Consider the following 15,345-nt stretch of genomic DNA (forward strand, 5'->3'; position numbering starts at 1 on the left):
TGGATGGCATCACTGATGCAATGGACATGAATGTGGGCAAACTTGATGGAGACGGTGAGTGACAGAGGTTTGGCATGCTGTAGTCCACGGGGTCTCAAAGAGTTGTACAGGACTGGGTGACTGAACAACAAACAGAAGTACACCATTTTTGTGGTAAGCAAATTCATGAGATTCCTATGAGCAATTCCTCTCGGGATGAGTGTTAGATATGGAGTGGGCTATCAACAGACCTATGATAGTGTCAGTTTTCTGACATGCAGGGAAAAACACACTAGGCAAAGTGAAACAAAATCTCGTCTTTTCCTGAATTTCAATGACTAGTTTCATTTTTATTTTTTTCATAGTTACCTCAAAAAATGGAGTCATAGCCCTTTAGACCTGGAAAGGACTCTGGGAATCCTCTGGCCCAAACTCCTTCACAGATGAGGCTGGCGAAACTTGCAAGGTTAGGTAACGGGCCCAAGCAGTTTGTCTGTGGAGGAGCTGGCCAGAGCTCAGCTCCAGCTCTGTCCAGTGTTCTTTCTCTTAAATTCTTCTCTTCTGAGATGTTCCAGTGTCATTTTAAGGACTTACGTTTTCGATCATTCACTGTAAGGACAGAACTTGTCTCAGGTGCTTTTCTCTTTTGAGTTGTAGAGGAACATACTCTTGGCTCTCCTGCCCCCTTGATAATCCTTACCTTGCCCTTTTTCGTACCCTCTGCCTGGAACTTGCTCTCCCCCTCCCCTTCAAACACTGTTATCTATCGAAATAGGTGTGCAAGGCCCAACCTGGCTGGGATTTGAAACAAGGTGACTCTTGGCTGAATGGATTTTTTTCTACAGTGCTTGAATGTGCCCAAGGATTTGGAAGGCTGAACAACTAACAATAAGTAAACTGCCATCCTTTACCCTTTCAGCAGGTCTGTGTTCCATGAATACAGGAAGAATTCAGAGTAAGGAAGCAAGAAAGGCAGAAACATCATCTGAAATACTTGCCTACCCCCTGGAAAAGTTCAAGGCTCTTGCTCATTTTATGAATTTTCCCCAAGCCACTCGTTGTCATACATCTTCAGACATCTAATCAAGGAAGCATCAGAGGAAAATAAAAAGTTGGGTATCTGCCTAGAAGTCAGTGTCCTGGCTCAGATGTCGGTGGAGAATGTGATTTTTTCTCTGGTGCTGGGCGATCAGAATGGGAGCCTTCTGTGTAGGAAGCCGCCTAGCTGAAAGAGCTATTGCATCCTGGCCTATTTCCCTTTCCTCGGTAGAGAGGGGCAGGCCTGTTTTCCCCATTCTAGCACTTATTCTTAGAGCCCCCCTAAGTACCCAGGAGAGCCTTGTTTTTAATCAAAGGTTGAAATGGAACCTCCCCCAGGGCGCACCGATAGAGTCCCTTTGGGGCAGCGCCCCCCCACCTCCCGCCTTCCGAAGGGCAACACTGTGGTGGGGGTGGGGGCTCAGCCTTGATCCCAGAGCACCACTTGACCCTAAAGACGCCCTGCCAACCAGGTACGTGGAGGTGAACCTCTGTCCGCTTTCCACGGCGCAAACGTGGATTTGGGGAGCGGGACGGTGAGTTTGGAGCGTGGCGGGGCGTGGGAGCTAGCCAACACCGGGGGACACAGCCAACTCACTAACTGGGAGTCTCCGGGGACGTTCGGGCGGGGTTCGTCGGCTCACGGCTTTCTTCCTCTAAAATCCATCCTGGGCAGAGCAACCTCACTTCTCACCCAAACTCGTGGAGATCAGGGATTAGGCGGGCGCAGGGTTCGGCGAGGCGGATCCGGAAAGCGCCCGGCCCAGGCAGCGAGGCCCCTCCACCGTTGGTCCGCGACCCAGGGCGCCGGCCCAACCGCTCGGCTGGGGCCGGTCCCGCGGGGCGGGGGCCGATTTTACGAAGACGGCTGCGGGGTCTCCGGGACTCCGGCCCAGCCGGGTCAGACCTCCCCTCGCGTCGCGGTGCGTCCGTCGGCGCCGCCCGTCAGCCCGCCCTCAGCCGCCCGGCGAGGCGGCGGCCTCCTTCGCCTGCGCGGGGTCCCCTGGTTAACCCCTGCCCGGCAGGCCGGCCGCTGATTGGAGGAGGCGGGGCGCCGGGGCAGCGGGGACCCCCCCACCTTCCTGGTCCCCTCCCCCTCCTCCCCCACTGTCGGCACTTCCCCCACCCCCCCAGGACCCCCCCTGCCTCCCAACCGTGCAAATCTCGCGAGGAAACACGCGGTTTCACTAGTGTGTTTACACCGATCACTACTAATCCGGACCGAACCGATCCGGATTAAGGGGCCGGAGGCGGGTCCTGGGCTCCAGCGGTTCCGACCCCCCCGCCTTGCGCGCCGCACCCGAGTGGCCCCTAGCCGAGCGGGCCCCCACCTCCCGGCCGGGCCTGGGCCCTTCTGCGCCTCCCTTGGCCTTTGTCCGGCGCCAGGAGACCGGTCCCGCGCCCCCCGCGGCCGCCCGGGCCCGGGCCCGCGTCAGGCGCCTGGCTCTGTACGCGAGCCCGGGGATCTGCGGCCTCCGAGGCCCCCCTCCCCCGCCCGCCCTCTCGTGGAGCCCAGCGCCGGCGGCGGCTGCCCGGGCGGGGGGTTGCGGCGCTCAGGAGAGGCCCCGGCTCCGCCCCGGGCCTGCCCAGGGGGAGAGCAGAGCGGTCCGCAGCCGGGTCGGGTCGGGGCCCCTCCCGGGAGGAGCGTGGAGCGGCGGCGGCGGCGGCAGCGGCGGCGGCAGGTGAGAGGCTGAGCCCCGGGCGGGGGAGGGCGCCGGGCCTGAGGTATTAACCGTCCGGGCGACCCTCTCGGCTGAGGAGGCTGCGGCCCGGGCCCACCCGGGGGCCGGCGCCGGGCCGCAGCTCCCCGGCGCTGAAGCGGGAGGGGCTTCCCGAGGGCTGCGGGTCGCCGAGGGGCCGGGTCGAAGATGGGAGAGGCCCAGGCGGCCCCGGCCTGGGAGTGGGGCTTGCGGCCGGCGGGGAGATGGGAGCACCCGGGCAGCTGGAGGCCCCGGCAGCCTCCCGGGCGCCCCCGAGAGCTGGCCCGCCCTCCCTCCGTGACAGGTGGGCCTGGAGTTGGGGAAAGTTTGGAGCCGGCGGGAGACGAGGGGCGCCAGGACCAGGCCCCATCGGTCCTGCTTTCCGGCTGTGGGCTACAGGGAGGATCCCAGTCCAAGGCCCCGCTGGAATGAGACTGAGTGGATCTTTCCTTAACATGAGTTGACATTAAATGGAATAACCGCTGGGGCGTCATTTTCCGGGCCAGGCCTGGGGATGGAGGTTTAGGAAACGTGCCGAGAGACCCTGGGGCTTGAAGAGAGGCTGCAACTTCTGCCATTCCGGCCTCGATTAGGGCAGGGTGAGACTCGAGGAAGGCCACTTAGGGAAACACTGTCTCAGTCTCTCTTTTTTTTCTTTTTCTCTTTTCTTTTCTGAGATACCTTTCTACCCTTCTGAGAATTTCCTAATTCCCTCTCTAACCTGCACTTGTCTGTGTGGGTGAAACTTTAATTTGCCACCCTTTCATTCCTCTTTGCCCCAGGCTCTCAATCCAGGAAGGGAAATGAAACTGGAGGCTTCGTAGGGGTTGTTACTGAAAATTGTGGAGTTGTTAGATTGCAGAGGGGCATGTTTAATTCATGTTTTCAGTGAACTTTTAAATCATGCCAATCATTCCAGTAGCTATTTAGTAATATGTTCAAAGGGGTTGTAGGTAATGGTATATGTACCTTTTCTACTTTTAATATTTGGGCGGTTTCCAATGCGTTCTGCAAGAGATGATTTCTTGCAAACGATGGAGGTATTTGCTGAGAGTAGCCTGTGCATTAATTGGTCGTGGAAGGAGTTTAAAAATGGTGTCCTCTTGCCCCTCCCTGCTTGGAAGGAGTGCTAAAAGCAGATGTCTAGAGCAACCTACTGCTCCAGGGAGTGGCAGAGAAAGATTTTGTAAAGGGGTGGTTATGGAGCCATACTAATTTCCTGAGTGGATGCAGGTTGATGGTTTTACCATGGGTTCTCTATTAAAATAAGTAATTAATTCCTTTTTTCATGCTCCTCAGAGAAAGGAGGCATAATAGTGTTATTTTAAGTTATTAGTAGCTTCTGATTCATGCTGTATTATTTTGAAGTTATTATTAATGATTCATATTTTTAGTTTAAGAACTAGTTCCTGTGTGTTTGGGAAGGAAATATCCTTAAGTACTTACCTAAATTCAAAGGTTGATAGAAGAAATTTTCTTTTTTTGTAAGCTAGGCTTTGCTCAGCTTTTACAGAGATTATATGAAAGTTTTGAGGGGTTTTTTTGCTGTTAAAGTCAAATCAGAACTAGTTAAGAATAAGTGACCCTCAGAAGAAGACTTTTGAGCCACTTTGTAACTTAAAGTGTATTACTATTTGATATAGCGCCTTGTGGTTTATTACTTGTATGCTATATTTATTTGAGGTTTACCTGTATGTGAGTATTCTGCAAAATAGTTACTATGCATTTTGTTGTATCCAAGAACTGGTTCTTCATGTTTTAGCTTTTATGGTCTCACAACCTACTTTTTCTTTTTCAGTAGAAATGATGGAAGAATTGCATAGCTTGGACCCCCGGCGGCAGGAATTATTAGAGGCCAGGTTTACTGGAGTTGGTGTTAGTAAGGTGAGTAAAATGATGATAATGAACACTGCCCATATCCAACTTTAAACACATTTAAAAACAAAGAGCAAACTGGATGGATCATACAGATACATCGAAGGGGAGAAGATCTGGCTCACAGTTCCAGTGAACTTTTAAATCCTATCAGTTGTTCCACTCAAATGTTTAACAGTACTCTTGAAGGTACTCTGTATAGAAATATTTACTTCTTTTTACCCTCTAATGTGGGAGAGATTTCCCGTGGGTCTATTGCAAGGATACTAACAGGATGTGTCTCGATTCTATGCCACATTTTGTCAAAACTCCTCAGTCACTCAGACAAAAACTGCTAATGAAAAAGTGTTGGCATAGCTTCATTACGCTGGGCTTTTTGTATGGTTACGTGTAGAGTTTTGAAAAACATGCCCCTGCTATGTCACCTCCCCAGATCTGCAGTTCAGCAGATTCCTCATGATTGTACCCCAGACTCCTTTTCCTTTCCTTCTATTTTCCCTTCTTGTTCGCTGTTTTTGTTCCAGTAGCATCAGATCAGGCCCCGTTCACGGGCAGTGTTATGGCTTCCTGTGCATCTTTATGAAACTGCTGCCTCACCCTGCTGCTCTGATAGGAGGGCTTTAGAACAAAGTATAAAACCTATTTATGATTTTAGTACAATATGTAAGATATGTTTGTGATGTTTTATTTAAAATCTTCACTAATCCAAGATGTTGTTTACTTGGACCTGAGACTAGAGAATTTTTGATCTTTGACTCCTTCCTGTACTTTCCAAGAAATATTGTTTCTCATGGCACCTTGGATCTTAGTCTTATGCTTAGTTTCATGTTCTTAAAGGAAAAGGTGTTTGTCAGAGTTCAGTTAGAAAAACTGCTTTGATGAATGTCATAATTTTGGTGGGCTGGAATAACTTGATAGTCTTTGTTCATTCAATAGATATTGAATACCTGCTGCGTACTAGGCATTGTGCAGGATGTTAGGGATGACACCTCAGTACAGTACTTCCAAGCCCTTACTGTTGAGGGGAGCGTGGTATAGAGGATAACTGGGATGGGAGCTGTATTAGACCTGTGGTGAGCTCTAATAGGAACACAGGATTTGTTACACATTTTGTAATTCTTGGTTTCTTCGCCTCTCTTTAATTAAGTAACTGACTTTGGTGGCACTTTAGAGCAGCTGTGCTCCTGATTGTTGTTATATGTTAGTTACATGTCTGAATTCTACATGTCTAAATTCTCTGATCTAGGTGAAGTAGCTTCAACTGTACTTGAGTAGTATATTTGAGTGTTAAAGTGATCTCTGATTCAGTTGATTGCCTAATAATGACTTTTGCTGGTAATTCAGTAAAAGTCTTGTATCCAAATCTGTCTATTCAAATGCTCACCCACTGTGTGAGAGTAAGTTTGTATTCAAATTGTATACGGTTTAAACTAATTGAGCTTTGTTAGAATGCTTTTCTTTCCTTCTGGTTTTAGGTTCCTGGTAGCTGTATCCAAGTATACTTTCCATGGGGTAGAGCATAAGTTATGGCAATGAGTAACATTGTGAATTCTGCTGCCCAGGCCCAGCTAAAATCATGTAACTGAGGTGTCAAAAAACTTAATCTGTTTAATAGGAGTTCTGCTTTAATATATAGAAAGAAGTTCATTTTTATCCAGATGTTTTTGTATCATTAATTGTGTTATTTTGAAGTTTCCAGTCATGATAACTGTATTGATTACAATAAATCTGTTATTCTTGGATCACTAGGAGGGTTTTTACCCATAGCAAAGAAACTTGGCGGAGGGGGCGGGCTGGAAAGCAAGTAATTATCCTGTAGTTTTGTGTAGTTAGGAAGAGAAAAGAGAAAATCTCCATTTTGTAGGACTTCTTATGCATGCAAGCCATTGTTTCTCTCAGACTGCTTATTTGAAATAGGATCGGGGAGGGGGCCATGGTACTGGGAAAAAAGGTGCTTTTGGGATAGACGCTTCCTTCAAGCCTGAAACTCCTCATTATGGGTCATCATTTCTCAGTGAGGATGTCGCTGTGTTGATGACAGCTTTCAGTTTTGCAGAGATCATGAGTGCTTTCAGCCCTTGGAAGTGGGAGAGCAGAGTGGCTTTCCTGTGACAGTGCCATCTAGTGGGGCTGGTGCAGCCGCATGGCTGTCTCTTGAGTTTCTCCTAACTATTCATAACATTTTCAGTACTGTTTGATGTCCATAGAAGGAAGAAAGTTGGTGCCACTGTGGACTTTTTCCTAGTGGACAGGATGTTTTAAGTAGCTGCAGTCTTTGAACTTCCTGGTGACTGTCCATCTTCTGTCATGTTGCCTTGAGTGTTTTGCACCTGCAAATCACATACACAAAACTTAGGCGAAAGAAAATGGCCATGTCGCCACGTTTATTGCTTGCAGTATTTAAGTTACTCTTTGCTTATATTTAGGTTATTTGCAAATTAAAATTTTTCTTTCACATTGCATTTATGCACATTAATTTTATATTTAATGTTTAATTTATAATAACTAATAAAACAGAAGCATTTGTTATGTATTTTGGGATGTGCCGTGTGGTTTTGTTTAAGAGACTGATGTTTTCTATCATCAGTGAGTGGGTAATAGAGGGAAGGAACCTGACATGCACTGTGAAGCTGTAACTGAGTTTCCTCCTCTACTCTAGCTGCCACTTTTTAGGACTACCTGTAACCATTCTCAGCATTTTTGAGATGATAGGTTAATGGAGTTATGAACCTGCTTCTTCATGTCTTATTGACTTGGCATGTGAGCGCTGCTTCTTTTTTTTTAAGATCTCTTCCTTAAAGTACTAGATAATCCACTTCCAGTAATGTGAAACTGACTACCTTGTATTCGTATGTTTTCAGTGAGAACTTAGCACAGTTTATATTCCCTACTCTCTCCCCTTTTGACTCCTTAAATACAGATAGTCTCATCTCTGTGATTCTGGACACTGTAAAGTAGGTGGAATTCTGCCCTTGCATGTACTATCTATCTGTACCTAGTTGACTTTTAATGCTAATATAGTAACAAATGCTTCCATAGTATTTTCTGTGTGCCAGATACTGTCCCAAGTACAAAGAAAGCAATAAGTGAATTTAGATCTTTCATAATAGGGATATTAGTCTTAATAAACATTCCTTCTCTTTTTATGAGACGTGCTAACTGATGCCCAGTGCATTGCTCCCACCAGTTGGTTAAATTGACTCACCAAGGACCACTTTATGACAACTTGCACTTGTGTTATAATTATATGGCTCAATACAAAATTGTGATAACAACTGACATAAAATGAAAGAATTGTTGATTCTGTGAAAACTAAGTTATCTGCCTTGGAAAGACTGAATATAAAATGAAGCAATAAGGAGATAACTATAAAACTTTATTAAAAGAATTTTTTTTAACCTGGAAGAATTCTTCATTTAGATACTTGGCAAGTATCTTAAAAGTTCTTGCTTCACTTTTAAAGAAATCGAAACTGGAAATAGTAGATGAAGCATTATGGGTGTGGTTTGTGTAAGACAGTGTGAAGCTACAGTCAGTAGGTCTGTAACTAAACAGGCCTGTATCAAAATATTGGCAACAGAATAAGCGTTTCTGTACTTCAAGTTCAAAGAAAACATTTGTATTTTTTTTTTTAAGATTCCTCACTATAACTTACTTTTTTGATTAATGTCCTTGGTTTCAGTTGTATTGAATAAAAAGTGTGTTGATTGTGTTGAAAAGAAGAGCGAAATGAGAACCATGAAAACTGGGACTCCCTCTTTTGGCACAATAAGAAACTCATTTCCTATCTTTTATAAATTTGTGAGTGTGATGTGAGTCAGATGATCACATCTGACTTCTGAAAAGATCTTGAACCAGCTGATACCTTTCTCCTGTCACGTAGTAAATTGTATCAATTAGAAGGTGTCAGTTATGGATACCTAGTTATAGTAGCTATTTCACATGCCAGTGCAAGAAATTTTTAAAAATATGTTTAGGTGTTTATATTTAGTACATAGTTAGATGGTCGGTAAGCATAAATGCTGAAAAATAGTCTACATTTATACCAGTTTTAAGAGTAACTATTCTTAAATTTATTATTATGTTTGCCTTTATGTTCTCTTCTTTTCATTTACAAATCTTTCTCGACTTATGTCCTGATAAACCCATTGTAAGTTGAAACTATCAGAAGTTGAAAATACATTTAACATACCTAACCTATCATAGTTTAGCCTAGCTTACCTTAAACATGCCCAGAATGCTTGTGTTAACCTATGGTTGGGCAAACTCATCTGATACAGAGCCTGTTTTATGATAAAGTGTTGAATATCTCATGTCATTTATTGAATTTCGTTCTGAGAGTGAAAAGCAGGATGATTGGGTATGGAGTGATTGAAAGTGTATTGGTCTCTTACCCTCCTGATGGCGTGGCTGACTGGCAGCTGTGCTGCCCTCGCCACTGGTCAGCATGAGGGAGGTTGTGTCACATGTAACTAGCCCAGGAAAAGATCAACATTCAAGACTGGAAGTGTAGTTCCCACTGCATGTGAATCATTTTTGCACCATCATAAAGTTCGATCCTTGGGTTGGGAAGATTCCCTGGAGAAGGAAATGGCAACCCACTCCAGTACTCTTGCCTAGAAAATCCCATGGACGGAAGAGCCAGGTGCAGGCTACTGCCCATGGGGTCGCAAAGAGTCCGACATGACTGAGCGACTTCACTTTCAAAGTTGAAAAATCGTTAAATGGAACAATTCTAAGGCAGGGACCATCTGTACTTTAATCTACCCTCATTTCACACGTAGTCAATTATCAGCTCATTTCTCTTCTTCCTCTAGCATTTGTCTGCCCCACTGTTACTGCCTTAATCCAGACCTTCCTCATTCATAACTGTAACGGTTAGTATCTCCCACCTCATTCATCTTTTTGTAAACTGCTTCCAGTTATATTTCTAAAAATACCAGTAGTATTGTTTTACTCCCTTACTTTAAAGGCTTCACAGTGTCTACTGGATGGAGTTAAAGCTCCTGACTTCTCAGCTCCCTGGGTCGCTGTCTACTCGCGCCCTGCTGCGTGCTGCCGGCTCAAGCCATGGCTGGCCTCCTGACCTTGCTGCTGTCTCCACTGCTCCTTCTCAGTTGTTGCGTGAACTTTCAGTTTACTCTTCAAAGCATGATTCAGATATCCCTTCTGTGTAGTTTTTCTGGATAGCCTCACCAATCTAGCTGTAGTATCTTATTAGCACCTGATGACCTGTCTTTGTTATAACACGTTTGTTCTCCCTGTTAGTCTCCTTGAGAGCATGGATGTTGCCTGTATTTCCGACTCTTCAAATGCTCAGCACTTTGTATATACTGAATAAATCTTTGTCGAATTGGGAAAGAGTTGAATTAAAAACAGTTGTCATCCAACTAGGCATATTTCTTGTTTTAATGTAGTTTCCAAACTCTTGGCTGAAATTGCATTTAATGTAATGACATATTTGTATTGTTGTTTAGTCACTCAGTCATGTCCAACTTTTTGCAACCTCATGGACTGTATGTAGCCCACAAGGCTCCTCTGTCCGTGGGATTTTCCACGGAAGAATACTGGAGTGAGTTGCCATTTCCTGCTGCAGGGTATCTTCTTGAGTCAGGGATCGAACTCGTATCTCCTGCAAGTCTCCTACATTGCAAGCAGATTCGTTACTGCTGAGCCACTGGGGAAGTATTTGGGCTTGAATTTTTCTTAGGTTTCTTTCAAAATCTCTCTTATAATTCTTCTACTTTCCACTGAAATTTTTTTCATTTGTTATTTACGATAAAGACAGAATTCTCATTCTATTTTCCCCACCTTCAAAATTTTGCCAGCTATTTGTTTTTTAACATTCCATTTTTCCTCTCTTCTGGTTTGAAAGTTATGTACTCTTTCATTAGTTACCACAGAAATTACAGTATGGATCTTTTATATCGTGGATTGATGTTAATCAATACCTCTGCCCTCCTTTTTGTCAGTATAAGGGCCTTAAACCTATAACTTCATTATTCCTCTCCCACTTCACATGCTGCTATTTTATATTTAATTGTATATGTGTGTATATTTAATTAGTAGACTTTATTTTACAGAAAATGGAGCAGTTAGTACAGAGTTGTCGTATACTAATATCCCATCTCTCCAGTTTCTCCATTATTAACATGTTACATTAATGTGGTAGGCTTGTTACGGTTGATCAATGAGTATTGATACCTTTATTATTAAGGAAAGTCCTTAGTTTAACATTAGGATTTACTCTTTGTGTTGTATAGTTCTGTGGGTTTTGATAAATGAAAGAGTCATGTGTTAACCATTTGTATATATATGTTTTTAAGAACACACAGATTTTTATTGAATCTGTTTTATAGTTATGTTCATTTAGCCTGACCTACCTGTTTCCCTACATTGTGTTTACCACTTTCTTTGTTGTTCGTTCCTGTTCACATCTCTGACCTTCCATCTGGAATACTTTTTCTTTTGCTGAAATACATCCTTTGGGATTTCTCTAGTGTGGGTCTACCAGTTACTGTCTTCCCATTGTGTCCGCCATCCAGAAAGAGGGTGAGGGTTAGGGTTAGAATGTCTGTTTGGGGCTTTATTCTTGCATGGTGGTGCTTTGCTGGGTTCAGGGTTCTAGGTCAGCCTACTGTGTTGTTTTAGTACGTTGTTTACTGTTGTCCACTGCTTTCCTTGATCTCATTTTACTTTTATTATCATTGCCATTCTGTTGCACGTAATCTATCTTTTCTTTGCCTGTTTTCGAGATTTTCTCTTTGTCTTTGATTTTCTGCACTACAATGTAGAGATGAGAGATATGTCTAGATTGGATTATTTACACCTGAATATTTTGGAGGAACCTGAACATACACATAAAATTAGTAGATTTTAGTTTTTGGAGCAGTTTTAGGCTCACAACAAAATGGAGTGGAAGGTATGGAGACTTCCCAGATACTCCTGCCTCTGCACATTTTGAGAGGTAATGAACCTGCATTGACAACACGTTACCATCCAAAGCCCATAGCATACATTAGGGTTCACTCTTGGTGGTGTATATTCTATGGATTTGGTCAAGTATATAATGATATGTATTTATTATAGTATCATACAAAGTTTTCCTGGCGTAAAATCCTCTGTGCTCCAACTGTTCATCCCTGCCTCCTCCCCTAGCCCACTACTGATCTTTTTACTCTCCCCATAGTTTTCTCTTTCCTGTCATATGGTTGAAGTAGTTGGAATCATACAACATGTAGCCTTTTCAGATTGGCGTCTTTCACTTAGTGATATTCATTTGAGTTTTCTCTGTGTCTTTCCATGGTGTGTAAGCTCTTTTTTTTTTCTAAAGCCCTGAATAGTATTTCACTGTCTGGCTGCTGTTGTTGTTCAGTCGCTAAGTCGTATCCAACTCTTGGCAACCCCGTGGACTGCAGCGTGCCCCTAGTTTAAAGGTTTATTTACTTGTGTGTCTGTGTCAGGTCTTACTTTTGGCATGCGGGATTGATTGTCCTTGTGGATGTGGATCTTTCGTTGCAGTGCACGGACTCAGTAGTTGTGACGCTCAGGCTTAGTTGCTCTGAGGCACATGGGATCTTAGTTCCCTAACCAGGGATCAAAACTGCATGCCTGCATTGCAAGATAGATTCTTAACCACTGGACGACCAGGGAGGTCCCTGTGCCACATCTTATTTGTCCGTTCACCTACTAAAGGATGTCTTGGTTGCTTCCAAGTTTTAGCATTACGGATAAAGCTGCTATAAACATCTGTATGCATATTTCTGCGAGTGGTTGAATTATTTTGATTTATTCTGCTTGGAATTTATTGGATGCCTTAAATCTGTGGGTTGCTGGTTGTCATCAGGTTTAGAATTCTCAGCCATTGTCTTTGCATGTGTTGCCTCTGCCTTACTCTCTGTCTTCTTCTTGCACTCTATTTAAACATGTTAGACTTTCTTACTTTATTTTCTCTGCCTTTTACCCTGTCTTCTGTATTGCTGGTCTTTTATTTCCCAGGGCTGAATATTGAGTAGGTTCGCTCTGAAATTTCCATCCACTTTTTTATTTCTTCTTATACTTTCCCCTTATTTATTTTCTCTTATTTAAATTTGTCTAATCTGCATGCTTATATCCATTGAATTTTGTTGGGGGTTGGTGTATTTTTAGGTGGCTCTTATCCTTAAAGGATAGCCCTGTGCTACTTGTTTAAAGTCGAAGGTAAAATTTCCCAGAATCATGTCATTGGGCAGGTCCTGGGCTTTGTGGTTTCCTTTACTGAACTTCACTCTCATTAAAATTGTAGTAAATGAGTTCTTTTTGTTGAGTTGCTAAGTCACGTCCACCTCTTTGCAACCCCTTGGACTGCTGCAGCACACCAGGCTCCTCTGTCCTCCGGTGTTTTCTGGAATTTGCTCCAATTCATGTCCATTGAGTTGCTGATGCTGTCTAACCATCTCATCCTCTGCTGCCCCCTTCTCCTTTTGCCTTCAGTCATTCCTAGCATTAGGGTCTTTTCCAGTGAGTCAGCTCTTAGTATCAGGTGGCCAAAGTATTGGAGCTTCAGCTTCTGTCCTTCCAATGAGTTTTCAGGGTTGATTTCCTTTAGGATTGACTGGTTTGATCTCCTTTTAATCCAGGGGACTCTCAAAAGTCTTCCACAGTACCAGTTTGAAAGCATCAGTTCTTTGGTGCTCGGCCTTCTTTATGGTCCAACTCTAACATTTGTACACAACTACTGGAAAAACCATAGCTTTGACTATATGAATCTTTGTCAGCAAAGTGATATTTCTGCTTTTTAATATGCTGTCTAGGTTTGTCATAGCTTTTCTTCCAAGAAGCAAGTGTCTTAATTTCATGGTTGCAATCACCATCTGCAGTGATTTTGGAGCCCAAGAAAATAAAATCTGTCACTGCCTCCACTTTTTCCCTTTCTGTTAATATTTGCCATGAAGTGATGGGACCGGATGCCATAATCTTAGTTTTTTAAATGTTGAGTTTCAAGCCAGCTTTTTCACTCTCCTCTGTCACCCTCATCAAGAGGCTTTTTAGTTCCTCTTCACTTTCTGACATCAGAGTGGTTCTAAAAGCTGTGGTAGGTCTTACTGGTCAGCTTCAATTTATTTGGCATCAGTAGTTGGGGCATAGACTTGGATTGCTGTGATGTTGAATGATTTGCCTTAGAAATGAACTGAGATCATTCTTTTGTTTTTGAGGTTGCAGCCAAATATGCTGTATTTCAGACTCTTTTCTTGTCTATGAGGGCTACCCCATTTCATCTAAGGGATTCTTGCCCATTTTTTAGGTATAATGGCCATCTGAATTCAATTTACCCATTCCTGTCCATTTTAGTTCCCTGATTCCTAAGCTGTTGATATTCAATCTTGCTATCTCCTGCTTGACCACATCCAGTTTACCTTGATTCATGGACCTAACATTCCAGGTTCCTATGTAATATTGTTCTATACAGCATTGGACTTTACTTTCACCACCAGACACATCCACAACCGAGCATCATTTCCACTATGTCCCAGCCACTTCATTCTTTCTGGAGCTGTTGGTAATTGCCCTCCACTCTTCCCCAGTAGCCTACCGGACACCTCCTGACCTGGAGGGCTCATCTTCCAGTGTCATATCTTTTTGCCTTTTCATACTGTTCATGGAGTTCTCCAGGCAAGAATACTGGAGTGGGTTGATATTTCCTTCTCCAGTGGACCATGTTTTGTCAGAACGCTTCACTATGACCCGTCTGTCTTGGGTGGCCCCACATGACATGGCTCATAGCTTCATTGACTTATGCAAGCCCCTTTGCCATGACAAGGCTGTGATCCTGAAGGGAGTAGTAAATATATACATAAAAAAATTTACTATTCTAACCATTTTTGAGTGCATAGTACATTCACTTTGTTTTGCAACCATCATTATGATCCCTCTCAAGAACTTCTTCATCTAGCAAAAATGGAACTATACTCATTAAACAATAACTCCACATTTATATCTCCCCTTAGTCCCTGGCAACAATCATTCTACTTTCTGTTTACATGAATTTGACTGCTCTAGAAATCTCATATAAGTGGACTCATACAATATTTGTCTTTTTTGTAACTGGCTCAGTTCATTTACCATAATATTCCTCAAGATTCATCCATGTTGCAGCATCAGAATTTCCGTCCTTTTTAAGGCTGAGTAATATTACACATTCCATATTTTATTCATCCATGTATCTGTCATTAGTCACTTTGGTTACTTCTACCTTTTGGCTACTGTGAATAATGCTGCTGTGAACATGGGTGTACAAATACTGTTTGAGTTCCTACTTCCAGTTGTTTTGAATGTATGTATAGAAGAGGAATGCTTGGATCTTAATTAAACTCTTTGTTGAAGGTTGACCTCCTCTCATCCTATATTGTTGACAAAGTACAGTCAGAAAATTGTGATTGTTTTTCTTTTAGTCTACCCTTAGCAAAAGCCTCAGAAGTCTTAAAAATTTTGTTAGCTTCTACAGAGGGACTGGTAATAATACTCAAATTGCAGTTATTTTTTTGCAAATAGTATTATTGGCCCAGGAAGTTGAAGAACTAAGTAACTTGGTGAGTTACATAGGATAGCTTTTTATTTTAACCAAACCATAGTTTAATTTTAAAATGATAACAACAAGCGGCTGTCCAGATTTGCTGTACTCAAATTTTTTAAAAATAGGTAACTTTATTTAAATATTTATTTATAAGCCTGCACCGGATCTTAGTTGTGGCATGCGAACTTTTAGCTGTGGCAT

The 15,345-nt window shown here is 43.3% G+C and overlaps 1 protein-coding gene across 1 annotated transcript in view; it reads left to right on the forward strand.

Moving 5' to 3' along the window:
• Window positions 1–2,625: 2,625 nt before the first annotated feature.
• TLK2 (tousled like kinase 2) overlaps window positions 2,626–15,345 on the forward strand; it is a 125,039-nt gene continuing 112,319 nt past the window's right edge. Inside the window, exons 1-2 of the mRNA XM_052657156.1 lie at window positions 2,626–2,699; window positions 4,516–4,601. Of these exons, the coding sequence (XP_052513116.1) occupies window positions 4,521–4,601 (81 nt within the window). The 5' untranslated portion in view covers window positions 2,626–2,699; window positions 4,516–4,520. The remainder of the gene's footprint in view (window positions 2,700–4,515; window positions 4,602–15,345) is intronic.

This window comes from Budorcas taxicolor, chromosome 19, assembly GCF_023091745.1.
Source record: "Budorcas taxicolor isolate Tak-1 chromosome 19, Takin1.1, whole genome shotgun sequence".
Classification (NCBI taxonomy): Eukaryota; Metazoa; Chordata; class Mammalia; order Artiodactyla; family Bovidae; genus Budorcas; species Budorcas taxicolor.